Source organism: Chiloscyllium plagiosum, chromosome 17 (assembly GCF_004010195.1).
Source record: "Chiloscyllium plagiosum isolate BGI_BamShark_2017 chromosome 17, ASM401019v2, whole genome shotgun sequence".
In the NCBI taxonomy this organism is placed as follows: Eukaryota; Metazoa; Chordata; class Chondrichthyes; order Orectolobiformes; family Hemiscylliidae; genus Chiloscyllium; species Chiloscyllium plagiosum.
The window spans coordinates 39,094,123-39,121,912 of NC_057726.1; the positions used below are offsets into that span (position 1 = coordinate 39,094,123).

Below are 27,790 nucleotides of genomic sequence, written 5' to 3' on the forward strand. Positions count from 1 at the left end.
ATGAGCAACCCCGATCAGGGAACTCATATTCTGTGAGGTCCACCTGGCTAACCTTGTTACAATCAAGACAACTAGGGAATAATTCCCTGACAGGGTGGGCAACTTAATATCTTTGAGGGCTCTTGTGGTCGTGTCTTTGTCTCTGAGCCAGAAGCTGAGGTTCACATCCTACTTATTCCAGGAATGTGTGATAACATCTTTGAACAAGTTGATTAAAACATCTGGGAAGAAAGGAATGGATGTTTACAGTGTTAGATTCAGATGAGAGGAGGCATGATTGAAGCATAAGGACTAGCATCGGCCGGTTGGGCCAAGAGACCTATTTCTATATCATAAAACCTATGTAATATAATTTTACCTCTTTTGAGATCATAAATTGCTTCCTGGAGTTTACATAATTGACCACTTTCTTTTCCATTTAACTCTGTACTCTTTTAATTTTATTTAACTTTATGAAACTGTACAGGCACCTATTCATATATTGCATTTCACATTTTTTTTAAAATGCATTATATTTTGAAAAGATATCATATTACATTCAGCTTGTGAATATGAAAATTCTTGAATGTTTTAAGATTATATTTACACATTTAATAAAATTACTCCAGTGAATATTTACTTACATTCTATGAAACTGTACATTCAGAAATATATTTTGTGAAAGTCAGCATTCAAAATAATAGCATGGTAGCATACATTGTAGTTACTTGTGGATTATTCATATATATTAGGATGTAATTTTATGAAATTCATCCACATAGTTTATTGAAGTGTACAAAAATATTAGTTTGTTTTACAAATGTACACAATTACAGACATAATTTTCATCGTACATGTAAGCGCACACATATTTAAACATTTTGTGGAATGGCCATTCATGTACATTTTATGACCTCAGAATAAGTTGTTATTATCTCAATGTTTGCATACAGACTGTAAAGATACCTTATGAAACTATTGAAATATATTTACCTGTAGTTTCACTGTGACTTTCATAAGTCTAAAGTCATGATTCTTTCAATTAGTAAATAATTCTTTGTGAAGTTCGAAGCCTAAAAATGCTGAAAAACAAAGGAAACATTCAAGTACTGGAGGCAATGTGGAGGACACTCATAAAACCAAATCCCTAGTGTCAATGACTGAGTAATGAGGAAATACTGAAAAGACTAGAACCATTCAGCCTTGGAAAAAAAAATCTGAGCAGTGATCATCAATAAATATTCATTGAGATGGAAAAAGTTATTTAGAGTTTCATAAATCTACTGCAGAGAAACATGCCATTTTTCCCAAATGATCGACCCCACTTTTACTGCTCCGCATGAGCCCCTTGCTACAATGAAATCCTCTAAAAAGATTTAATCCAAATAGCTCATTTCGATTAACTCAGAGCTGAACAAGAGGAGATAAGCTGAAAGAAAAAGAAAGTGCATTGATAAAGTGCTTTCACAACTTCGGGATGTCCTAAAGTGCTTTACAACCAATGAAACACTTTTTAAGTACAGTCACTGTTGTAACCCACCGGGATATACAGCAGCTACTTTGTGTTGGTCAGAACACAGAATTCCCCTGCTCTTCTTGGAGGATTGAGTGTTTATTTACCTCCAACTGAGAGGGCAGAATGGGTTTTTGGGCAAACTCGTAACAGACAATGTGAGGATTGATATGGCAGGTCATCTTCACCAAGACAATGATAAATGTTTGAAATCAGTTTAGAGATAGAGATAGAGTGATAGCTGCAAAATCTTTTCCATAAATTAAGAAGCAATTAGGTGGTGGAGTTAAGATTTTGGAGTCATAGAGATATAGAGCATGAAAACAGACTCTTCGGTCCAACACATCCATACCAACCAGATATCCTAAATTAACCTAGTCTCATTTGCCAGCATTTGACCTATATTCCTCTCAACCCTTCCTATTCATGTACCCATCCAGGTGCCTTTTAAATGTTGTAATTGTACAAGCCTTCACCACTTCCTCTGGCAGCTCATTCCATACACGCACCACTCTTCGCATGAAATAGTTGCCCCTTAGGTCCCTTTTAAATCTTGCCTCTGTTACCTTAAATCTATGCCATCTGTTGTGGACTTCCCCACCCCAGGGAAAATACTTTGTCTATTTACCCTATCCATGCCCCTCATGAATTTATAAACCTCTATAAGGTTACCCCTCAGCCTCTGACACTCCAGGGAAAACAGCCTCTCCCTTTAGCTCAAACCTTCCAACCCTGGCAACATCCTTGTAAATCTTTTCTGAACCCTTTCAACTTTCACAACATCCTTCCGATAGCAAGGAGACCAGAATTGTATGCAGTATTCTAATCATGACCTAATCAATATCCTTTAAAGCCACAACATGACCTCCAACTCCTATATACTCAATGCACTGAGCAATAAAGGCAAGCATACCAAAAGCCTTGTTCACTATCCTATCTACCTGCAACTCCACTTTCAAAGAACTATGAACATCCTGGATAAATGAACTAAGATGGGCCAATGGCTTTCCTTGTCCATGTTTCTTGTGTCCTCATGTTGATGAAAGTAGTGATAACTCCAGCATAAAGGACAAGAATGCTATGTTTCAGTATAAATCCTGTAGACATCAGCTGCTGTACTTTAAATATGGCCCTCTGGAGGCTAACAATTGAGTAACACAATACGTGCTGCTACTCGGCTGAACAATAATAATAAGCTGAGATGTGAAGCAAGTGTTTCTTAAAGGTGTAAGACAGCATAGGACAGATCGCTCCCCTCAATCTTGGGTGTCATAGTTACCTTTAGGAAAATATTCTTTATCAAAAACATTATACAGATTCTGAAAAAACACATTGAGATCAACAAACCAATTTCCAAAGGTTTTAGTTCACAAGCTGCCATCTTAATGGAAGCACAGATTATTTTCCCTGCTGGCTCAGTTTGTACACATATTGGAATGGTACCAAGCCAGGTATATAATTCTACAGCCCTCTGTACTGAGAATTATCAGATTTCAACAGGAGATTGCATGATTGGACTCACTGGCTTTTATGTAATGATGGGAGGTGGAATAATTAGAAGGGTTTTGTCTTCAATCACTAGCAACTGGATATTGCTCGAAAGTATTCAAGTAAGGATATTGATCAAGGGCAAACTCGAGTTCAGCAGAAATGTGTCTAAATTATAAAAAGAAATATGGTGACAGTCACTGTCTGGATTTTGGGATTGAGTACTGAAAGGATAACTGGGGTCAATAAAACTACAGTTTTAGATGATTTAAATACCTTTTGGAGAGGGAGGAAGAAAATAACACAGCCATATTTCCTTACGTATAATTTTGTTACACAGTTCTCTTTTTGTGGCAATGGAAGTCAGCTATTACCTGCACCACAGTTTGCATTTACCAGGTTATTTAAGAAGAACATATTGTATTCAGGTGTTTGTTTATTTACTATGTAGCCATGTCTCAAACATACTCCAAGCCAGTGAAGGAAGAAAGAGGCCTTTACAAAGGAAATCTCACACGTACATTTTTACATCAGTTCTATGCTATAATCATGTATAATGTGTGTTTTTTAAGATTTTGATTGATTTTGGTCCCTTTACTGTACCATTTTAACTCCATTTTAGTTGTTTTTCTTTCACATTTTTCTTCATTAAAAGTTTTGTTCTACCACGAGACATATTAATAATATCAATGTATTCAAAAAAAGGATTAATTAAGAGTACAAAATGTAATAGCTGAAAATGTGTTGCTGGAAAAGCGCAACAGGTCAGGCAGCATCCAGGGAACAGGAGAATCGACGTTTCGGGCATAAGCCCTTCTTCAGGAAGGGTTTATGCCCGAAACGTCGATTCTCCTGTTCCCTGGATGCTGCCTGACCTGCTGCGCTTTTCCAGCAACACATTTTCAGCTCTGATCTCCAGCATCTGCAGTCCTCACTTTCCCTACAAAATGTAATATACCTTTCTAAGGGAGAATGCTGTTTTGCTTAAAGTGTTACTGCCACTACCCAACTCCATTAAATTTGGATGCATTGCAACACTTTATATTAAAACATAGGCTTTGATTAGTTAAGAGCACAATTTTCCAGTGGTGCTATATTACCTTAATCTAAATGATGTGCTATATCAATCATTCTGGCATTTTGCTTACATGGTCTCAGCTCAAGTGAAAGGATTATTCCCTGATCCTGAGTTCCCATTACTTCACCAGATTTAATAAAATTAAACTTGCAATTAAACTAGGGGAATGGAGAAAAGAGTACAATTGTGCTTGCATTTCATATTAAATTTGATGTGCTCTTGTTACATGGTCGTATTTTTGATTAACTTATGTCAAAGATACACAGTGTCAAATCAAGCATGTAGCTTATAGTCATTCTCCTTTCCTATCTCCCTTTCACAAAGTCACTCATACAATTTTTTCATTATGTTTAACCATTCAAGATGAAACACTGATTATTTCAGTTCAATTAGGGGAATTAGCCAAATGGAATATTACAATTCTACATATTTAATAGGAAAAGCTAGCCAGTTTTTTTCAATTTATAAAGCAGGAATTTGCCAAACATTATCAGAAGAGAATGATTGGTATCACTATGAAAGAATATGAATCAATATTAGTGCAAAAAGAGGCTAGTCGGGCCCATCATATCGGTACTAGCCAAAAAGAATTATTCTGTCTAATCCCACTTTCCAGACCATGTTCCATTGCCATAGGCTATGTCACCTCAAATGAAAATCTAAGTGATTTTCCTTTACATGCAATCAGAATTTCTAATACTGCCAACTTTTCAGGCAGTGAGTTCCAGATCTTCTTCACCCTCAGGAAGACAAAATCTCTTCAACTCCCTACTATTTCTTCTATTAGTTATTTCAAATCTTTGGCTCCTGGTAACTTGTCTCTGCTACAGGAAAACAAATCCTTTCAAACACCCCCAACAATTTTTTTTACACCACAATTAGATCTCTCCTCAACACCAGCCTACCCAACATTTCCTCAGTGCTAACAGCTTCCATTTGTGGCAACAAACACATGAATCTCCACTGTAACCTCTCTAGTATGATCAAATCCTTCTAGAAAATGTGATGAGTAGCATTCGACAGAACTCTGACTATGACCTAATTAATACTTTTATACTATTCTTGAAACTTCTTTGCTGTTATGCTCTAGGAGAAAGTGAGGATCACAGATGCTGGAGATCAGATTAGAGGGTGTGGTGCTGGAAAAGCACAGCAGGTCAGGCAGCATCCGAAGAGCAGAAGAATCAATGTTTCGGGCATAAGTTGGAATTCCTGATGAAGGGCTGATGTCCGAAATGTCGATTCTCCTGCTCCTGTTACGCTCTAGGCCTTGGCCAATAAAGGCAAGTATAAACTTTACCTTATTGACCACCCCCATCTACCAAGACATGCCAGAAATACTATCAAGGTTTGATATAAGATTGTCAGGGACAATAAGAAGGCTTCTCATCTGTTGAGAATGTTTCTAAAATTTTTACATTTATGCATGTCAAAGCACTACTTGTTACAATATTGAGAAAATACATGTTTATGATTAGTACATCTTTCAAGCTCCACTGTAGTGCACCATAATGAAAAATATTGCTGAGTTGACATACTTGAACTATATACAGGGATATGTTGAGCAATGGCTATATATCGCCACCTGCAGTTAGGAATCATCAAATAAGGACTCTTCATCAGACTTCCTTGCTTAATAAGCTGGCTAGAACACAATTTGGATATATTTGGACAGCTTGATTAGAATATATGTTATTGCATGTCTCCAGAGCATGAGAATCTTGAACCTGGCCCTTCTGGCTCAGAGGTATGGACACTATCACTGTGCCAGAAGAGCTCTAAGAATTTATATTGGAACGGGGTTATCCTTGACTCTATGCCACGTGAATTGCTCCTACAGTGTAACAGGAGCAGGAGAATCGACATTTCGGGCATAAACCCTTCATCAGGAATTCAGGCTTATGCCCAAAACATCGATTCTCCTGCTCCTTGGATGCTACCTGACCAGCTGTGCTTTTTTTAATACTAGAAATAAAATCAGGAGATGCAAGACAAACTTCCAATTCACTATTACCCATTTTACATTATAATGCAGTCAAAACTACAGTGCCCCAACTTCCAATTATACAAAGAAATAGGTTGTGTGAATCTGAAAAAAGGGAAGGTGAGGAAAAGCTTGTTTAAGAAGTACTATACTAAGTATTTTAAATTTGACCTCAACAGTTGACATTAACCGTTTCAACCAACAAGCTCCCGTCTAAGCCATAAAAGGAGAACATTTTTTTTCTCCCTCTGGACAATGACTCTCCTGTTCTGAAAGTTTACTGGGTCTCTACCAATACCACCAGGCAGTGCACAAATATATTTGTGCTTTTTTTTAAAATGGTTTTCCTTCTTGGCCAAATATGTTTGTGTCCACTCAGCATCGGCCCACAACATAACTGAATTTTCTAACTCATCAGGTCATGAGTTTTGCTGCATCAAAAATATATGCAGGTCAGAACTTACATGACAGGGCACCTAACAGTGCCTGCCATGAGTCAGGTATTAAACTTCTTTTGCATAGCAAGCTGTTGAAAATGTTAGCTGATAACAAGATTCACAAGTCATCTGAGACTTAAAGAGTATGAGATAAGCAGCTGTGTATCTCTTTAACCAATCAGATTGAAAAATTGTGATATAAATGGCACAAGGACTGGGAATGTCAAAATCAGGTCCAGAAACAGAAATTGTGAGGGATTTGATTAAGAGAAAAGTAAGACAAAAGTAAAGTTGGCTGCTAGTAATTAACTCTTATTCAGTGCTAAAATTTAATGCTCAGACTTGAAATGACAAGCCTTAACTTGCTGTGACAAGTTTTTTTTAAGCTTGTCTCAACCATGTAAATGCAATTACTTCAATAATGAAGGAGACAGTTTTACAAAATTAAAGGTAAAAAGTGGCAAAAAAAAAAGGGCATTACCTTCTGAATTTCCAGAAACATGCATTTAAACCTTGCCTGCAGCCCCTGAATCTGATTTCAGCTGAAACATTAAACTTTGAAATGTTAGGTGAGCTGGATAACTGAATTTTACATTCCCTCCTGCTGTGCAACTGAAAGGCGATACCAGACAAAATGGGAATTTGTTTTAGTCTCATTGGCAAAACTCTGAAACAGCTGCAGAATTAAATAAAAAGGACTGAATAAGTAAAACTTGCAACGATGTTATGAGAACTGGGGAAAGCACGCTACAGTTGACACTACACACCAAATCTCACTGAAGAGTAGATAAACCAAACAAGAGATTTTCAGAGTATACTTTTAACCTTATATCACTATTACCTAAGAACAGAATTTGTTCAAGGTCTGAGCTTGGGGCAGGTGTGGGGATGGGGGAGGTAAAGTACTGAACAGTATATGATGGCATTGATGTATCTAAAGTTTAATTCTGATGTCATGGATAAGTGAAAGATTATCTCACTTAAGATGGTTTTAGGCATGAGAGTCACCCTCATTCAGAAAATAATTTAGGAAATACAGATGACCATACCTAATATTTGGCATTTCTAATGGGTCCAGAATAGTACAAATATGACAGCACAAGACAGACAACAATCTTCCCAGGCTGGAAACAACACAGAATTCTTTAGGCTATAGATGTGACGACACAATAAAAGAAGTCTCACAAACCATTAACAGAATTTAGTGCAACTGCTAGAGTGAACTTATCTGATGAAACCGAAGTCAAACAAAAAAAATGTAATTAAAGTTGCCTGAGTAGGTATGTAGGTCAGCAAAAGGACACCAACCCAACTCAGTGGTTAGCACTGCTGCCTCACAGCACCAGGGTCCCAGGTTCGATTCTGGCCTCAGGCGACTGTCTGTGTGGAGTTTGCACATTCTCCCAGTGTCTGCGTGGGTCCCCTCTAGGTGCTCCGGTTTCCTCCCACAATCCAAAGATGTGCAGGTTAGGTGAATTGGCCATGTTACATTGCCCATAGTGTTAGGTGCATTAGCCAGAGGGAAATGGATCTGGGTGGGTTAATCTTCGGAGGGTTGGTGTGAAATTGTTGTGCCGAAGGGCCTGTTTCCACACTGTAGAGAATCTAATCCTGACAAGAGCTCCACAAGAAATGCAGAAAATAACGTGAAAACATTGTACCAATTTGTTGGTTTTGTCAACTATGTAGCAAAGTATTCCCCAATTTGCCATCAGAGTGTGAACCTCTGCACAAGACTCACTGCCAAGAAATATACAGAGCTATTGGAACATAAACAAGCAGCAATTTTAATTCAAATTTTAAAAAAACTAACAACAGCTTGACACCCTCTGCAAGTCAGCAACCCAGCTAAGGCACTGATCCGACTAAATTTCTTGCTCTGATTAACTTCTCCCTATAGAAATGACATTCCACAAGGAAGGATCACCAACTCGGAACAGATACCAGACAAACCAACAACTCTCACCATTAAAGTACCTGAATGCTTTAGGGATAACTGATGAAATGTATCAAGACTGATAAAATTCAAAGAGACTCGAATTATCAGTTTTGTTCATACGTGATTTTTCTTCTTTATTGATCACAGACTGGGAATTGGTAACTGCAAGTGATTTTTGTTCGGTTTTAAAAAAAAATAGGAATTTTATAAAAATGCATAATGTACTAGCTAGCCATCATGTGGAGGTGCTAGTGTTGGACTGGGGTGGACAAAGTTAAGCATCACAACACCAGGTTGTGGTCCAACAGGTTTATTTGGAATCACTAGCTTTCAGAGAGCTACTCCTTCAACAGGTAGCTAGTGGGGCAGGATCATAGGACACAGAATTTATAGTAAAAGATCAAAATATCAAATAACTGATGCAATGTATTGAACAAACCTAGATTGCTGTTCTGTCTTTCATCTTTTAGAATGGGTTTCGATTCATTAACTTGCAAATCCCAGAACTTCTTTCAAGTCACATTCCTAAGATAACTCAAGGGTTTTATTTTTAAAAAGTGACATTTCAGCTTGCCATAGTCATGCAACCTGTATCTCGACTATAACTTGTTTTTACCTTAGATTGTGGCAGCCATTAAACACATCACATTGATCGGCACTCTGTTTCAAGAATTTATAACCTTGATATATCTTTCAAAGCAATTAATACTTTCAAAATGAATTACAGGATGATTATATTTTTATATCATTAAATAATTTACTCCTAAGTGTAACTGAGACAAACCAAATTTTACTCATTTTCAGTTTTGGAATTACTAATCTATGTTACTTTGGAGAAGTGAAAAATATTTTATATGCCACAATATACTGCTTTTTTGCAGTCACCAGCCAATCGCTGTTAGCTCTAGCATTACCAATAGCTTGAATAAACATTTTTGCTGCTGCTTTTCTCAGAACTAAATCTTAAATTGATTAAACTGTAAAACCACATTGATTTTTGTAACTTAATCATTCCAATTTAATTACTATTTTCTTCCTTCAAGAACTTGCATTCCACTTCAAAATCACAGTGGTCAATTTTAGTCCTTTCTTAAAAAAAAAGTTTCACTTCTGATTTTTATTTGTTTACAGGAATACAGGGTCACTGACTAGATTAACATTTAATGTTTATCCCCATCACCCTTCAAGATGTTGATGAGCAACCTTTTGCAGTAAGGGTGTTGTCAGGGGTTTCCAGGAGTTTGATCCAATGACAGTGAAAGGAAAAGCAACAAGGCTCCCAGTCAAGATGGTGTGTTGCTTGGTAAAGCGATTCAATACTTTTCTATATAACTGGTATTTAGAATTTCTCAACCAAAATGAGAAAATATAAAATTGGTTATTAAGTTAATCAAGGAAAGATAAAAGGTGAGCTGAAAATGTTTCAGCTTTACAACTGGTAGGGAGAGCACTCACTCCCATTTTGTAACTCCCATGAGGATGAGAGTTTGTCCATGAGTAACCCAGTTATAGAGACAAGACAGATTCCAGATTTAGTCCTGAGGACTTGCTAACTTAAAATTACTTTTACATGGTATTACCACCCTGTTTGAACGCAACATATACTGCCCTGCAGAGAACAAGCAGGAATTTAGAGAAATAAACATTTTAATCAAATTCTAAATAAATAAATCCTTATTTTAAAAAGATAGCTAATGCCAAGTTTAATGTAATTCTCCTTGTTTAACATATTGAAAAAGAGCTCAATGAGCCAGTCTCAAATGTTTTATCCTAGGAAGCATATTCTGTTAATTAAGACCAAGAAATTCCTGACCAAAGAGTGAGTTAACAACTTGTTGGCTTGTCAGAAAGCTAAAAATCAGGCTACTGCAAGCATACATTCTTCTAGATGCTACACATATATTCCAGTCTGTGCTACTTTACATATCATTATCCCAATTTCACAATTGCCCATCAACATAATTCTGCAGCGAAATCAGTTTGAACGACCAGAAATACAACACATTGTGTGCCTTCAAACAAAAAAAGACTAGAATTTCCTTTTAAATAGTATTCTTTAATTTTTCAGCTAAATGTTAAGTAGGCAATTTACCACAATGGGAAATTTTGAATGAAAAATCCCTAATTTACAGTGAATCTAAGAGGAGCCCAGGCATGTGAATTGAATACAAACACTGTAGTGCTTTGTTAACCAGGACTACAAAGTATTGCAGCTCCAGTAACAGCAACAATGCCTCCTTCAGGACTTTCACTCTCTAATCTGTTTGCAAGGATTAGGTCCCTGTATTGAGGCCAAGAATTTTAATGTAAAGTTCCCTTTCCCTCGAGGTACAAAACACAAACACTCAGAGAACACGTATGTTATTGGTTTTTATTCTTAACTTGTTAGAGTGTAAAATTATTTCCACTTTATAAATGAAATCAATATAATTATTAAATGAAGGCAATGTTAAACACTCAAAAGATCCAACTGGCAATGACAAAAATGCCAAATTAGAATCTACCTATTGCAAAGGAGATATGCTCAACTGTCTAAGAGATTGAGCATATGTTCTACTTTTAGTTTTCTAGAATATTCCTTTTTCAAAAAAGTCCAAGAATCTTTTTTGATGCAACATGTTCTGAAATGTTGATGATGACAGGAATTCGTCAGAAGTAGCTGAGATTTGCAGGAAAGAAAATATTGCACGGAATTGAAAACGAAGGAGGCAACCAAAATTTGAAACAACAGAAGTTGCTAGTATGGTACACAGTTACCAATTAGTTGCAACCAAAGTGAGTTTTCATCTTTTTGGTCTCAGATCTCATTACTCACGTGGTAGTTTGTGTTGGGGAAGGCAGCTAGTGAGGTAACTAAACAAGAGCAGACAACACACAACCAAAAAGAATTAATGCTAAAACTATGGAAATCATTTGATAAGTCACATTTAGAGCATGGTGTACTAGTGTACTATTTTAAGAAGAATACGAATATACAGAAGTATCAAACAGGAAAAGACCAGCTAGCCTATCGCATCCAGTTGAATTCTCATGTATCATAATTCTGCAACTCCCTACCAAAATACCAAAACCAAAATAAACTTTTATTCAAACAGCGTTTCCAAATACTATGTTTAAATGACAATTAACAAAAACGGCATTTCAACAGGAGAACTGAATAACACGATCAGAAATATTTAATTTATTACAAGTCTTTCAAATGCTGTAACAGCCTAGTAGTTCAGATTATATAGGATAATTTCTACAGAGCAAATCAGGAAATAAAGACCCATGCACTCACTTTCCTGGAATAATTAGCCAGTAGGACAAATGAACATTCATGCCAAATCTACAAAAGCATGCATTTTGTTCCTGGATAGTTCAGTTCTGAATGTAGTAAATTAGGAGAGCCACTCAAGAGTTTTGATAATTAAGTTTTTAAAAAGTAGATTCCAACATTATTTTCATCACAACATTCAAAACCAGCTTATAGATCTTGGGCATCATCAATTCAGCCCACTGGTTACATCAAATGTATTGAAGGAACACAATCTCCTAAATTGGAAGTGTAGAGTTTTAACAGCATACCCGAGTGTTAACTCTCTGTACAATTAAACATAATCTTCTGACTGATGTCATGGGCTTTTAAAACCTCCAGTTATATTAAATGGATGCAATTACATTTCTCCATGGTCATTCACATTGAATTTGATTGTGGGTAAAACAAAGCAGAACATGGGATTTATTTTCCAAAGAACTTTCTTCCTAAAACTTTGATGTTCAGTCCAACTAAGCCTGGAACAGTTCACAACAACTGGAGTTTTGATTTTCTTTAATTATTTGAGGATTAGAAACCAGTTGCAGTACCCAGGTATACAAACTAATTAAAACTTGGCTTTTTGATGATGTTCCACACTGAATCGGTTGCTGACACAAGAGACTGGGATTCAGATTTAAGTTGTCTATGCCTCACGAAGCCAGTAAAGAATTGGAGAGGTGGCACTGATCTGCTTTCCTGCTGGCCAGGTTCCCACTTTAAACCTCAGATCAGGCCCTCTAATTCAGAGGCAAGAATCCTACCATTGAGCCAAGGTGGACACTGAATGGGTGCAGAAAAAAAAAATCAAGTCATATTCAGTCACAACAATTCTAGGAACAAATCTGTCCCATTGCTGAAAATGAAATATTTTGTCAAAACCCTGCATCGTGCATTCAGACAATTCAGAAATACCGAAGTGAAAACATTTACATCGCATATGAGGAGAGCGAGCTGTTTGGTTGGCAAGTGCACAACTGGTGGAGGTGCTGTCTTGGAGAATGCACCAGTTAATGGCAGTTAACTGCATGTTTGGTTTACATTGTTAAACCAGGCCAATTAACTTATTGGTCAAGGCATTACCCAGAGAAATGAATAGAAAATAATTGTCACTTAGTTTGTGGAGTTGAAATCGTGCGGTATGGATACATGTTCCTAACATCTGCAGAGAACAGGAACTGCACGTCAACACATAGCTTCTAAATAAATGTGCCACCTTGAATCCAAACGACAATCCTAAATTGGTTATCAACTTTCTTTTTTGCATACTCAAGATTTGGTAGGCAACATGTTGACTGCACTGAACCAACCCACGCCAAACTCATCACAGCGACAAACATGACTTGTGATTCCACGATTGGATTATACTTGTTAATTAGTTCTGAGCATAACAAGAGCTATACTGCTCTTAAAAAAATGCATAATTTTGTTTTCTTTGTCAATTCATGTAAATGGTCTTGAGTGCAAGACAAAGCCTGGCAAAATATCTGTTCTTCCTCCAGCAAGACTACCAAACGACTGTATTTGTAATCTTAAATATTCCACTTTGCAAAGAACTAATCTTCTCCTGTGACAGTTTGGGTTGGAATGTCAAAAAAAGTTTTGAAATGTAACTTGATTAAAGTTTACAGTAATTCAAAAAAAGAGACAATTTAATATACTCAACTATAAATATAATGCATGGACCAGGTAAATTCAGTGCTTAAAACATTTCATTAAGCATGTGGCACCATCTGTTATACATCTGGTTACATTCTATCAGAGCAATGAAGCCACGTTATCTATATATTTTGCCAGAAATACATTTGTATCTTGGGTGGGAGGGTAACCGGATAAGCACTTAAGCATCTCTGTGAGGGAGATATGATCGAACATATAATTAACAAATTCAATCCAAAACTGGAGATTCTTACTTCAGGAGTTGTGCCAATGTGTTAATCGTTGCACACACACTTACATTATATATAAATGAATCTATTTATTATCTGGAAAAACTAATTATATGTAAATAATTCCTGGATTTAATTTATGCTGGAAGATGTAAAATTACAACCAAATGTAATCAAAATTGGAATTGGACAAATTAAGATATACGAAACTTAACACTTTTTATTGTAGTATTTTATGCAGTGTTTAGACTAATTACACAGACCAGAATAGATAATACCTGTAAGCAATGTCATAAATAAAGTAAAATACAAAGAAATCTGCATTTGGATCAGAAATAAACCATTTCTAGGTTCATGTAAATACACCAGGGGAACATCTTTGGCTCCTTTTCCTGGCTTGTTCAGTTGACAAAATGGATTGGGGAAACAAGCTTTTCACCGATTTCTTGATCGATGCATGGATCTACACCTTTGTTCAATGTGGAATTATTATTTCTTTACAAAGTATCTTGAGATTTAGGAAAGAAATTGTTTTCTTCCACTTTGGTGTACAAATTCAAGTCACCACCTGTCCATATCCAAGACATCAAAAAGTTCTGCTTAAGAAAAGGTCATCTATCAATTAAGCAGAATCTAACTATAGATTTAGGCATTCACAATAATGCTGGAAAACGTCACAGTACGAGATCCAAACAGGTGAAACAACTGTGCAAGAGTTGAGTCCTGAGTTGTGGTTATATTTCACTTTAGCATGCTTTGTCAAAGAATTAATTTTTGATTGATTATTTTTCTGTTTATTTCTGCCAATGCCACTGAAAATACAAAGGCTCGTTCATCTGAAAGACTTGCATATACATCAACTTCCTTTTCTTGCCTTTCTGCAAAAGAAATAATACAGTAAAGTCAGTCATGGTCAAGTCCAAAGGAATGTGGTTTCTGTAACAATCTACATTTGATTTTATCAACTTCTTCATCTAACCCCACCCTTGCAGAAACGGTACAGAAACACATTTATTAATAATCAGACTGCCAGGGCAGCTTTCTATCAGCTAGGTGGGGGAGAAAGGAAGGCCAATTATAAATTCAATCAGTGTGGGAAACTTCCTTTTAAAAAAAAACTGCTCTCTTTTCCATTTGTGACTTAAAAAAAATCTGTTTTCATTAAAAGGAAATAAAGATCAAACAAAAACCTAGGATTAGTATGTGGCTAGGATTATACATTCTCTTGACACTGCTTTGGGGAAAGTAATACTACATGCAGCATTATACAATTCCAAGGTTTGCATGTACATTAATAGTAGTACAAATCTGGGCCTTGTTTTGCGTGACTATGTTTTTTTTAATGTACTTCAGCTACAAAGCTACCTCAATGTACCAAAGAATCAGCATTAAAAGAATGACTAATGTTTGGCAGCATGTTGGATGTTTTCCATTCTAATTGCATCTCTGTAAATGTTTCTGCACATCTGCAATACTGAAACTCCTTTGAATTTCATGTGATAACTAATTTTTTTTTAAAGAGAAATTTTCAATGCCATTTTATAAATAAATGCCAAAAGAAACTTCAAATGTTACTTTAGGATTTATTAATGTTTTCACCGCTTAAGATTTCAGTATGATCATTTTTATTAGGTCAGTATACAATCAGGTCAGTTTTTTGTGGCCAAAAAAACCTGTAAACCTCATCATGTCTGAATATACACTCATGCAGGTGCCTTTGGGCACTGGTATTAAGCTAATTTACTCAGCGCACAATGTGAAGTCTTTTGAAAAGATGGGATGATGTTGCCAGCAAGATATGGGAGGCACTGATGGCATGTGACAATTCTTTTTCATCTATTAAGAGAATGTCGAAGAATGGATTATTTTTACAGGCTTCTCAACAATATCCCTATTGCAAGGAGTAAGCTAGTTCTATAAGTTATTGCTTGGCACAGAGGTATGCATTTAAATTGTTTTATAGTAATGTGATGTGCGTACATTTGACTGCAAGTTTGTTTTGCAATTGTTGTTTAAAAAAAATAGACACCTGTAATTTTCCGTAGAAAGGATTGGTGGGCCTCACCGAGCAGGGACCAAGTGTTTCGCCACAGTGATAGAGAGAAGGAAGATGAATGGATGCAGAGTCATCATGGGCCCTTTCACAAGAGGAAACGTGTTGTCACAAAGTTTGGATTTTACAAACCCATTTATTAGTGGAGAAAGGAAGCCAATATAATTAGCACATATTCATTTTTATAAACAGAGCTTGGAAAAACAGAAAAATCAGACAAAGGACAGGAAGTGTTTTCAAAATTGCCAAGTCACTTGATCTTCATTTTTGTTGGATGGGAAAAACACCTTTGTTAAATAAATCAAAAGTGAAATGCATTACACTCATTTAAAAAAAACCTGTATAGAATGGCAATGAATTTTGGAGGAGGCAGTGTGTAGTAGTAATGTCATTGGACCAGTCTTTCAGAGCAAAGGAGAAAGTGAGGACTGCAGCACCAAGCTAAAGTTGTGGAAAATAACTCAATTCCCATCAGGGCAAATGGTGGAATTTGAATTCTATAATCAAAATGGAATAAAAAGCTAGACTATGTAATTATTGTTAACTATTGTAAAAACCCACCTGGTTCACTAACATCTTTTAGGGAAGGTAATATGCCATCTTTACCTGCCCTGGCCTACACTTAGCTTCAGCCACATACCAATGTGATTAGCTACCCTCTGTGCAATTAGGGATGGGCAATAAATGTTGGCCTAGCCAACAGTAGCTGATGCCAAATGAACAAAAACAAAAGTTCAATAATTTTCACTTATACAAGAGTAGCTCAACATTTATTTTGGCAAAAAACACACCTAGTAGTAGAAAAAAAATCTGATAAACAAAATCCCATGTTTTTCCAATCTTTCCAGATGTGAAAACTAGTGTATCCAGTTCTACCAATGTTTCTAAAATAAATTAATGTTCAGCCTCAGCTCTCAAAAGCTAAACTTGTGTTAACTATCCCATACATTCTTGATTTAAAGTTAAAATCCAACTAGTCAGTCATTATCAGCATAACAAAATTGCATGCTATTGAAAAGCAAAATACTGCATACACTGGTTAAAAACAGAATGCTGGAGAAACTCAGTAGAGCAGACAGCATCTGCAGAGAATGAAACAGTTAATGTTTCAAGTCCAATACACTCTTCTATGGAAATGAGTTTCTGCATGTGTTTTTTAACTTAAAAAAAATGCTGTAAATGTCCAAAAAAGCTATTAAAAAACAGCCAAAGTTGTCACTCTTGATTACTGTTCAGTAACTTCTGCTGAACGGTGTATCTCTGAATTTCTGAAGATAGATCAATTTGTCTCTGATGTCCCTTACCCTCTTCCTTCAAATTATCAGCTCACACTGTTAAGGCCCATTCAATTAATGAAGGAGATTCTGGGATGCTATTGATTCACATCAATACATAGGCCAACATGATTTAACAATTTCAGTACCAGAAAAGGAATAAAACAAGAAAAGATATTATTTTCATAGGGGGCAAAATTATGCCACCCGCCCAACCTGCCAATAATTGCACATTCACTACATATTCTGACACCTTCGACACCAAAAAATTAAAATTGATCTGTAAAGTTCACTCCTCACCCTAACCCACCATTCAAACCTCAATCACAAGTATTTTCACCTTTCTCGTCATCATGTTTCTTGCTAGGGGTGGTCTTGGGTCGTCCTCGCCGCCGCCGAATTTGCTCAGATTGGCTGTCGGATCTGGAACGTTTCCTGTTTTCCAAGTCTTTAGCAAGAGGAGAATTTGCCTTCTCCCGCCGTGCCCTTTCTGTTCTCCTTCTCTTAGCCGCTGATTTGTTGTCTAGCACAAAATAAAGTTTTGTTAAATCCTAACACACGTTTGACAATAGCAGTCAGTCACATATTAGATTCAAGTCCTTTCCAAAACTAAAGCTATCCAGTTAGGAACAATCTTACATAGGTTTGGAGTAGGCCATTCAGCCCTGAGCCTGTTCCGCCATTCAATGGGATCATTGCTGATCTGTGACCTAATTCCATGTACCTTCTTTGGCCTATATCTTTTAATAACTTTTGCTAAACAAGTCTCTCTCAGATTTTAAGACAAAAAAAATCAACAATTGATCTAGCATCCAAAGCAATATGTGCAAGAGAGTTCCAAACATCTCTATCCTTTCTTACAAGTGAAGGAGTGCTTCCTAATATCTCTCCTGAACAGTCTGGCCCTAATTTTAGACTATGCCCCCCAGTTCTAGAATCCCCAACAAGTGGAAATAGTTTATTTTCACCTACCCGGAACTTTTCCTGTTAATATCTTGAATTCATCTCTGCCTTCAGCTTGTAAATCTAACAGTAACAATTTGAAACAGGCTGTTAATACAGTAGAAATATACTGTGACTACCATAAGCAGGTCAAGGCCATGAATCCTGCAGCAACGCAACTCTTACCATCCCCCCCGCCCCCCAACCTGGAATGATAATGAGAGCTGGTCGTAGAAACATCAACTGCAAGTTCTTTTCCATGTCACACAGCATCCTAACATGGAACTGTGTTACCATTCCTTCACTACACAGGTTACAATTGTGGAATTCCCTAAATATCACTATAGGTGTCCTCACAGCACCACGGCTGCAACAACATTGTTCTCAAGAGCAATTAGAATGAACAATATGTTGTCTTAGCCGGCAACACCCACATCCTGTGACAGAATAATCACTTTCCCTTCAGTTTAAACTCCAATACAAGTTTAAAATTGCATTCACCATAACCTTGTTAAAATAGGCTATAAAAAGTAAGGAAACAGAAGGCTGAAGAAATGATTATTTGAACACTGCACATTTTTGGCCCATATCCAAATAAATCAAATTCAAATGATTAATTAATGTTGCCGGCCCTACACTTTCGGACAATGTATTTGCTAGAGCAACTTTACTACAGTAATTTAAACTATATATAGTAATCTGTACATCAGAAATTACAGCTATGTACATCTCCTGCCATATTTTCCATTATAAATGCCTTTTTGTTTGCACTTCTAATGGATAAGTCGTTATGAACTTGTCATGTTGTAAATACCACCTCGACTTAATAGAGAGCACCAACATTGGCAGGAGGTTGGAACTACAACATTTCAATCTACATAGTCTTTTCCAAATAAAGTGTGGACACAAAAACATCTGTAATGCAAATAAAATAAAGGGCTGCAGGTATAACTTTAAAATGTGACTCAAAAACATCTGCACATCCTGGTCTAACTATTGCATCCTCTAACCTCACCACTTGAAGAAAACACTTAGTTTCGCCTCAAGCTCTATACTTTGAAAGCTCAACTCGAACTCGGGTCATAGAGTCATAGAGATGTACAGCACGGAAACAGACCCTTTGGTCCAACCCGTCCATGCCGACCAGATATCCCAACCCAATCTAGTCCCACCTGCCAGCATCCCAGCCCATATCCCTCCAAACCCTTCCGAGTCACATACCCATCCAAATGCCTCTTAAATGTTGCAATTGTACCAGCCTCCACCACTTCCTCTGGCAGTTCATTCCATACATGTACCACCCTCTGCATGAAAACGTTGCCCCTTAGGTCTCTTTTATACCTTTCCCCTCTCACCCTAAGCCTATGCCCTCTAGTTCTGGACTCCCCCACCCCAGGGAAAAGACTTGTCTATTTATCCTATCCATGCCCCTCATAATTTTGTAAACCTCTATAAGGTCACCCCTCAGCCTCCGACACTCCAGGGAAAACAGCCCCAGCCTGTTCAGCTGCTCCCTGTAGCTCAGATCCTCCAACCCTGGCAACATCCTTGTAAATCCTTTCTGAACCCTTTCAAGTTTCACAACGTCTTTCCGATAGGAAGGAGACCAGAATTGCATGCAATATTCTAACACTGGCCTAACCAATGTCCTATTCAGACGCAACGTGACCTCCCAATTCCTGTACTCAATACTCTGACCAATAAAGGAAAGCATACCAAAGCCTTCTTCACTATCCTATCTACCTGCGACTCCACTTTCAAGGAGCTATGAACCTGCACTCCAAGGTCTCTTTGTTCAGCAACACTTTCTAGGACCTTACCACTAAGATTTGCTTTCCCAAAATGCAGCACCTCGCATTTATCTGAATTAAACTCCATCTGCCACTTCTCAGCCCATTGGCCCATCTAGTCCAGATCTGTTGTAATCTGAGGTAACCCTCTTCGCTGTCCACCTCCAATTTTGCTGTCATCTGCAAACTTACTAATTGTACCTCTTCTGCTCACATCCAAATAATTTACGTAAATGACAAAAATCAGAGGGCCCAGCATCGATCCTTGTTCCACTCCACCGGTCACAGGCCTCCAGTCTGAAAAACAACCCTCCACCACCACCCTCTGTCTTCTACCTTTGAGCCAGTTCTGTATCCAAATGGCTAGCCTAACACTGGCCTAACCAATGTCCTATTCAGACGCAACGTGACCTCCCAATTCCTGTACTCAATACTCTGTATTCCATGAGATCTAACCTTGCTAATCAGTCTCCCATGGGGAGCCTTGTCGAATGCCTTACTGAAGTCCATATAGATCACATCTACTGCTCTGCCCTCATCAATCTTCTTTGTTACTTCTTCAAAAAAACTCAATCAAGTTTGTGAGACATGATTTCCCACAAGTTGACTATCCCGAACCAGTCCTTGCCTTTCCAAATACATGTACATCCTGTCCCTCAGGATTCCCTCCAACAACTTGCCCACCACTGAGGTCAGGCTCACCGGTCTATAGTTCCCTGGCTTGTCTTTATCGCCCTTCTTAAACAGTGGCACCACGTTTGCCAACCTCCAGTCTTCTGGCACCTCACCTGTGACTATTGACGATACAAATATCTCAGCAAGAGGCCCAGCAATCGCTTCTCTAGCTTCCCACAGAGTTCGAGGGTACACTTGATCAGGTCCTGGGGATTCATAAAATCATTCTAACTTCCCAGCAGAGTGTCTACAAGCACATTACTCTGCAACATTTACCCAGGTATGCAAATGAATGGTCATGAGTGATACATAAAACTGGTCAAAATAATCCCATTTAAAAGAACTACAACATACAAAGAACTGCATTGTGAAGGCCCTAAAAAGGATTCCAGGTAAATACTGTCCATGCGAGTTAAGTTAAAAATCACACACATGACACAGATGTTTTCCTATAAAATTCTGGGTCTTATGATGCTGCTCCACAGCTACTCAATGAAGGAGCAGCGCTCAAAAGCTAACACTTCCAAATAAACCTGCTGGATGATAACCTGGTGTTGTCCACCCCAGTCCAACACGAGCACCTCCGATCACGATAGTTAAAGTAATGTCATAGGCTTCTACATAATAAACAAGCTATATTAGCCATCCAAGTAAACAAAAATCCCAAAATTAATGTCATTGTTTATGGTACTTGAAGGAATACATGAAGGTAGTGGTATTCTTTACATTGTTCATTGTTACTTGAAGCATAAAGCCGGTTAACATAGATAGTGATGTATATATCATGTTCATTTGACATTTCACACCATAAAAGTATCCGCTACATATTCAAATATAATAATCTACAAGAACAAAAAGGTACATGTCATATCTTGCGCAAAAAATAAAATTAATCCTCATCACAAAGTGACAGCTTCCTTGCTGTAAGCATGTAATAAAGTTTACTACATATTCCTACCTTCAAATGAAAGAAGTTGAGAGAAGAATGAACTCAAAAAAGAACCAAGACCATTTTGTGGAGTAAGATTGTGATTGAATCCAAAATACTATCACACAATCTACCTTGTTCAAACAAAGGCATCTATCCTTCCAATTATTAATAGTAATTAATTCCATTGAGTCAATGGACTCTTGACTTTTTCTAGCACACAAATAACAGATCATAATGACTTTTCTCAGTAGGTCACATCTGAAGCAGTTGGACAAGTAGGCATAAATGTTTGTACGTCACCTAGCGAAGAATTACTAACCACTCAGTACAGTAGACACTATCACCTTGTTCTATTATATTATGCCACCACCCAGGTTATTTGTCAAACGTCATCTGATGACTTTCACTAAATAGAATTTCTCGATGTTATTTCACCAGGCAAGGAGAGATGACGACCTAGTGATGTTATTGATTGACTATTAATTCAGAGATCTAGGTAACGTTCTGAGGATCTGGGTTCAAATCACTCTGTGGCAGATGGAGGAATTTGAAAATAAAAAAAATCTGGAATGAACAATCTAACGATCATAAAACCATGATCGATTCTCAGAAATATCCATGTGGTTTCAGGAAGACTGTCTATACCTATACTAGTCATGATTTGGAGATGCCGGTGTTGGACTGGGGTATACAGAATTAAAAATCACACAACACCAGGTTATAGTCCAACAGGTTTAATTGGAAGCACACTAGCTTTCGGAGCGACGCTCCTATGACCTGATGAAGGAGCGTTGCTCCGAAAACTCGTGTGCTTCCAATTAAACCTGTTGGACTATAACCTGGTGTTATGTGATTTTTAACTCTATACCTATACTGGTCTACATACAACTCCAGATCCACAACAATGTAGTTGACTCTTAACTGCCCTGTGGGGTAATTAGGGATGGCAATAAATGCTGGTTTAGCCAGCCACACCTACATGCAGTAAAATGAATCTTTAAAAATGGGCAGAAAGTAAATCATATTAAATATCCTTTCTTCTGATCCAAGTAAAGAAATTCCAAAAAATCATTAGCTCTTACATCATCTTTTAGGTCTTTCTAATCAAAGTGATGGCAATTACATAGTTTCTTGCAATCTCAAACATCCGACAGGTGAAATCCTCATTCATGCCTTTGTTACCTGCAGACTCAAATGTCATATTTCCTAGACTGGCCTTCTTCCTTCAAAATACAATATGAAAGGTCCAAATATAAAATGGTGACTGTATGTATATTACAGCTTAGCAAGGTGATTCAAGCATTACAAAACAGAGACAATTTCAAAAAAAAAATTCAAAAGAATATAGGAAAGAAAAGCTGGTAAATAACTGAACTCACCTTTCCCTTTTGTTAGCATTGAGTAGTATATTGGTTGTGGCACTGAAGCAACAACCAGGCATTTCCAAATTAATGGACTACGTCTTGTCTAGTGTTACATGTGCAGCTTTAAATGCTGCACAAATAGGGAGAATATTGTGGTAAGAGAAAAAGGAGACAGCACAAGTACACCAAATAATTTTAGCACGAAGAAATACAAACATGGAGGAAAATGTTTGAAAAATGAAAGCTATTTCTGTAAGACTCAATTTGGAAAAAGGTCATTGGCAGTAATTTAGAGGACTCTTGAATAAGGCCACCAATATGTGAATTCAGAACAAGAGGCAGTTTGGCCCTTCTAGCCTGTTCCACCGATCAATAAAATCACGTGTAATTGGACTCTAGCCTAAGCCACGTTTTCACCCACTCCTAATCAACAACAACTTGTTAGTTAAGGATCTACCTACTTCTGCCTTAAATCAATAATCAATGACTTGGTTTCACTGGCCTCTAGGGAAGAGTATTCCAAAGACTTACAGGCCACAAAGAGAAAAATTCTCAACTTGATCTTAATTTGGAGACTTCATGTTTCTAAAACATGCCCCCTGATGTCAGTCTCTCCCACAAAAGGAATAACATCCTCTCAGCATTCACCATGTCAAGCCCTTTCAGAGCCCGCCATGTTTTTTTCAATAAGATCAGCTCTCATTCTTCTAAATTCTAATGGATATAGGCCCAGCCTAATCAACATTTCCTCAAAGGTAACCCTCCCACCCCTAATCCCAGGTTTAAATAGAGTGATACCTCTCTGAAAAAGAAGTGTGACATTAAAGGACAAGACAAGAATAAACTTCCTTTGTGGAAGGTTGTGAAACATGGAATGCACTGTCAGTTTTCGTAATCAATGTCAAGACAATGAACATTTTTAAAAGTTGGGTTTGTAGGTAGCTGAAAGAAGAATGTAAACAAATGAGAAAGAACAGACATCTGATTAGGAACACTGTGTATAGGATTAACAAAGTGGCTTGTTCGATCAAAAGACATTTTAGTGTTATGGTCTCACCTGTAATTTGATGTTCTTTCGGTTCTTACTGAAACTTTTGGGTTTGTTTTAACTGATTAAAGATGTGCTCTTATCAACCTTCCATTATGATCCTCCCAATTTACTCTTACATCTGGTGCTGTACTGCACCAACAGATGTAGAGCTGAAAATAGGCACCATAACAAGGTGATTTGGAACAGTCTGAAGTATGGCTGATTAGTCCTATTCACCACCTGCCTTACTTTCCATTCACGACTAGAGCAAAATGATATGGAGAATACATGTGTAACAGGACAGACGAGGAAGGAAACACAAGCATAATTGGATGAATGAGCCAGAAACAAACTGCAGCAATGAATACAAGATGTTGCACCTGTTACTGAGATGCAAGACACTTTTGATAAATAAAAAGGGGCTATTTTTATGGTGGCACATTCTTTTTATGAAATGGAAAACTACCAATGCTTTCACATTTTCTAAGTTATATGATACAAACATTCTGAGTGAGAGTTAGACTCAACAGAATCAGCTCTTTTTAAAAAAATTAAAACATCCACCAAAGCAGAACAAATATTGCAATTTGTGATACTACTGTAATAGAAATCATCTAATTTACTACAAGCAATGCAGAGATCCATTATCAATTTCTAAGAACCTTTACGTGCACAACATACATCATATTGCAAATAAACCTTAACATAAACAGAAACAAAACACACTTAATGGGACAGAATAAAGTATCTTCGTGCTGGATGCATTGACTGGAAACTGAAACCAACTAACACTTTAAAACTTGTAAACATTCCCCGAAAAACAACTTGCACCTTTGTACAGCATCTTTATTGTCAACATAAAAATCAACCACTCAGAATATTTTATCATACAAGAGCAATCATACAAAAAGAAAACAACTTAATGTTGGAGATATTAGGATGTCTATCTAAAATCTGTCAAATCTAAAGTTTGAAGGAAGCCTCAAAAGGAGCCTAAGAAAAGATGGCTAGACATAGTCAGGAGGCTAAAAATCACAATGCCAGGTTATAGTCCAACAGGTTTATCTGGAAATACAAACTTTCAGAGCACTGCTCCTTCATCAGGTAGCTAGTGGGTCAGAATCAGGACAGGATAATAGCTGACGAAGGAGCAGAGCTCTGAAAGCTTGTACTATCACCTGCTTTTTTTTTAACTTCAGCTGGTTAAAGGCATAGTTACCAATGGTGGGGCACAATAATAGGATGCACAAGAGGCAAGAGATAGAGGAATGCAAAATACTTAAATGACTGTAGTGCTAAAGACACTCATGAGGGATGATTCAATGAAAAATTTATAGACCAGGATGAGAACTTTAAATTGTTAGTGTTGGGATCCAGAGCAATTACACTAGCAAACTTTGATTAAGGAATAAGGAAGACTTGAGAATACAGACTTTTGGATTTGTTGTATTTTACAGATGATGATTCATGGGACTCATTAGAGAACTAGAACAGCTGATTCTAGAGTCAAGCTTGCAAACAGTCAGAGGTAGATGCTGAAGTGAGAGCTAGAAAATGTGGCAAGGATTGAGATTGTGGAAGCTAAAGACAAAGGCTTTGATCTTTCAGGTGTATAACTGGAGAAAACTGTGTCTAATCTAAGACTGCGTATGATTAAGCAGTCTGAATGCAGAGGCAGTGGAGCAGTTGAAAAGGGTCATGGAGTATAGACAAAGGTGTTCTCAGTGTATCCATGTAAACTGACACATTGAGTTCAAATGATGTTGGAAAGAGGCAACAGTGAATAAACAGCTTCTGCTTACTCGAAAAATCACACTGTTACCTTAAGTTCCCTTTAGAAAAGCAATATTATAAATAATATTATAATATTCATTACATATCATCAGTACGTTATGAAAAAGAATCAAGTAGCTATAAGCAATACTACTGGAAATGCAATCCTAATATCTTAGCCAGTCATTAAAAACCATTGGCTGAACACTAAGTCACACTTAACCCTCAGTTGGAAACCGACAATTTGTTAAATTCTCTAATAAAAAAAAAGCAAATTTTAATGTCTATTTAGGTCACAGATCAGTCACAGGGATCTCAAAAAGAACAGCTGTACCTTACCAGCAAAAGGATACATTTTGCTTTGATCAAACGTTTGCTGAAGGACTTCTGTGCCTTTATGTTTCAAAATGACAAAGCAACAGAAAAAGATGCCAATGTGATTCATGAATTGATGATAAATTTGTGTTGCTTACTCACTGCTTTGCTCCCTACCCCATATAGTTATTTATCTTTGTAGACTGATGGGGTTTTAATCATCATTTACCTAAATTAGGTGGTGGTGATTTCTCAGACAGTTTAGCATTCAGTAGTCTTCTACTAATAAAAATGAATCCACACGGGCATGACTTACAGGCAACAGGAATCTGAAAAATTAAACAGTTGAAATTAAATGGTGTTTTTCTGCAGTCCATCGCCATAAACATTTTAATCACAAGGGATAAGAATACGTTTACGTAGGTGGTCGTTTTTCGCTAAGAATTTTCTTTTTAATGGCATCTACACAAATTCGCTAAACCGTTCAATTCTAGCACTTTTATAAAAAAAATAACTCACTAGAAACACTGTGTACCAAATCATTTTTAAAAATTCACAATTTCCAGTGTTACTAAGATTATACACTGGGCAAGGCAGTTTGCCAAGAATGCAGTCTTTTGCATTTTCCTTTTGATGACGGACTGACATCTCTTACGCAAATGTTTCTAAGAACTGGCGCCCGTCCCTCGAGAAAGAATTACTGTACTGTAAAGCGCCAATATAATCACACTATATTAATAACAGAGTTAATAAGCTTAAATCCCCAGGATTTGAAAACTAAACGGCCGCATAATTTAAATTCAGTACTCAAAATAACGTATTTTGAAAGTCACGGCATAAACCCATGAATGTCTCCGTTGTGATTAAGCCTTTGGCAACTCGTCAGCACTTTAGTAGTATTCATGTTTGCGACAAACTGCCCGCAATGCATATGCCATATGACAACAAAGATAAATTCTACGTTCAAGAAAGTCTGAAAAAATGTCTAATGTCCCCATTCAAAGTTCATTAACGGCTGTGTGAATAGGAAACTTAGAACTCGGCTATCAACGTGGAAGTAATATGTAATTTTGCAAATCTGTTATTCGGCTGACGCCAAAGCATGCTAATCACTTTCAGATGAAAGACATTTGCTCAAGGCTGTCTTCCACAGTCATTTCCAGCTCAAATACCATCATTTTATTATATCTTCAAATAGAATACGTGACCATATTGTAGCAAGACGGAACGGGGTTGGGGGGGGGGGGGGGGGTAGTGAAAGCTGATATTATGCAATATTATCCACGCCTAAAGCTTGTTGGAAGGTCCAATAGCAATCCAAGGTGTAGGTTTTTATAAGAAAATTAAAACAAAGTCATGTCAGTAACGAGGTCACGCATAAAAATCGAAAATGTTAGGCCAATGTTTGTGAATGATGCTTCAAATAGACAACCTCAATAATGCAGCCTATCAAACCACACAAAGAAAGGCTCAATCCTCACCGATAAACGCGAACTGAATGTGAAATATAGACAAATGTTTCCCGTCTGAGATATCCCACCTGTTGGTCACATTCCGGACATGCTTTCGTTGCCATTTTCGTAACTTTCTTCGCCTTATTTGCAGCCATTTTCGGGCTTCGGTTGCAGGCTCTTATTCACCAGGGCTGTCCGGGATAAAAACTTCCAACACAACTTCATTACAACTCCAGAGTAACAATGTATCCGGCTTCCATCGACCGCGAGCCCCAACACTCACTGAGCAAGGGAGCGAGCAACCCGCGCGGCCCCGACCACGGGCCGGAGCACGTAACACCACCGCAAAGCGCGTAACCCCAGCCGGTTGCGTGCGCGCGCACCAGCCAGTATAAATGATACACTGTGTACCCACAGTGAGCGCTGGCGCGCCGTATCCGGAAGCCTGCACCCTGCTCTTGTTCAGGTGCTTTCCCCTCGGTCTGACTTCAAAATTCAATAAAGTACACTGACTGCATTTACTGCCGGTACATGCAACTAAAGCGGAGCATGCTGCCGATTCTCAGCAGGCCAAAGTAACATGTGTG

General features: G+C 37.5%; 1 protein-coding gene across 6 annotated transcripts; it reads right to left on the reverse strand.

Moving 5' to 3' along the window:
- Positions 1–27,552, reverse strand: c17h16orf87 (chromosome 17 C16orf87 homolog). Of its 6 annotated transcripts, none has more exons than XM_043706906.1 (6): positions 27,290–27,543; positions 25,979–26,078; positions 17,902–17,955; positions 17,270–17,452; positions 973–1,061; positions 1–221 (listed from the first exon to the last, which is right to left on the reverse strand). In XM_043706906.1, the coding sequence occupies exons 1-5, from the start codon at positions 27,356–27,358 to the stop codon at positions 1,018–1,020; spliced, it is 450 nt and encodes a 149-aa protein (XP_043562841.1). In that variant the 5' UTR covers positions 27,359–27,543; the 3' UTR covers positions 1–221; positions 973–1,017. The 6 variants fall into 6 exon arrangements, with proteins under 6 accessions (XP_043562841.1, XP_043562842.1, XP_043562838.1 ...); XM_043706904.1 differs by lacking the exons at positions 1–221; positions 973–1,061 and adding exons at positions 14,381–14,480; positions 15,632–15,740 and having other exon boundaries at positions 27,290–27,542; XM_043706907.1 differs by lacking the exons at positions 1–221; positions 973–1,061 and adding an exon at positions 11,577–14,480 and having other exon boundaries at positions 26,066–26,078; positions 27,290–27,551.
- Positions 27,553–27,790: the final 238 nt, after the last annotated feature.

Bases quoted from the DNA above. Each gene is read 5' to 3' on its own strand.
- c17h16orf87 (XM_043706903.1), bottom strand. From the start codon at position 27,358: ATGGCTGCAAATAAGGCGAAGAAAGTTACGAAAATGGCAACGAAAGCA. The intron at 26,079-27,289 runs GTGGGATATCTC...TTAATTTTTCAG, and splicing joins GTCCGGAATGTGACCAACAG to ATTCCTGTTGCCTGTAAGTC. The intron at 17,453-17,901 runs GTAGGTGAAAAT...ATTTTGTGCTAG, and splicing joins ATTAACAGGAAAAGTTCCGG to ACAACAAATCAGCGGCTAAG.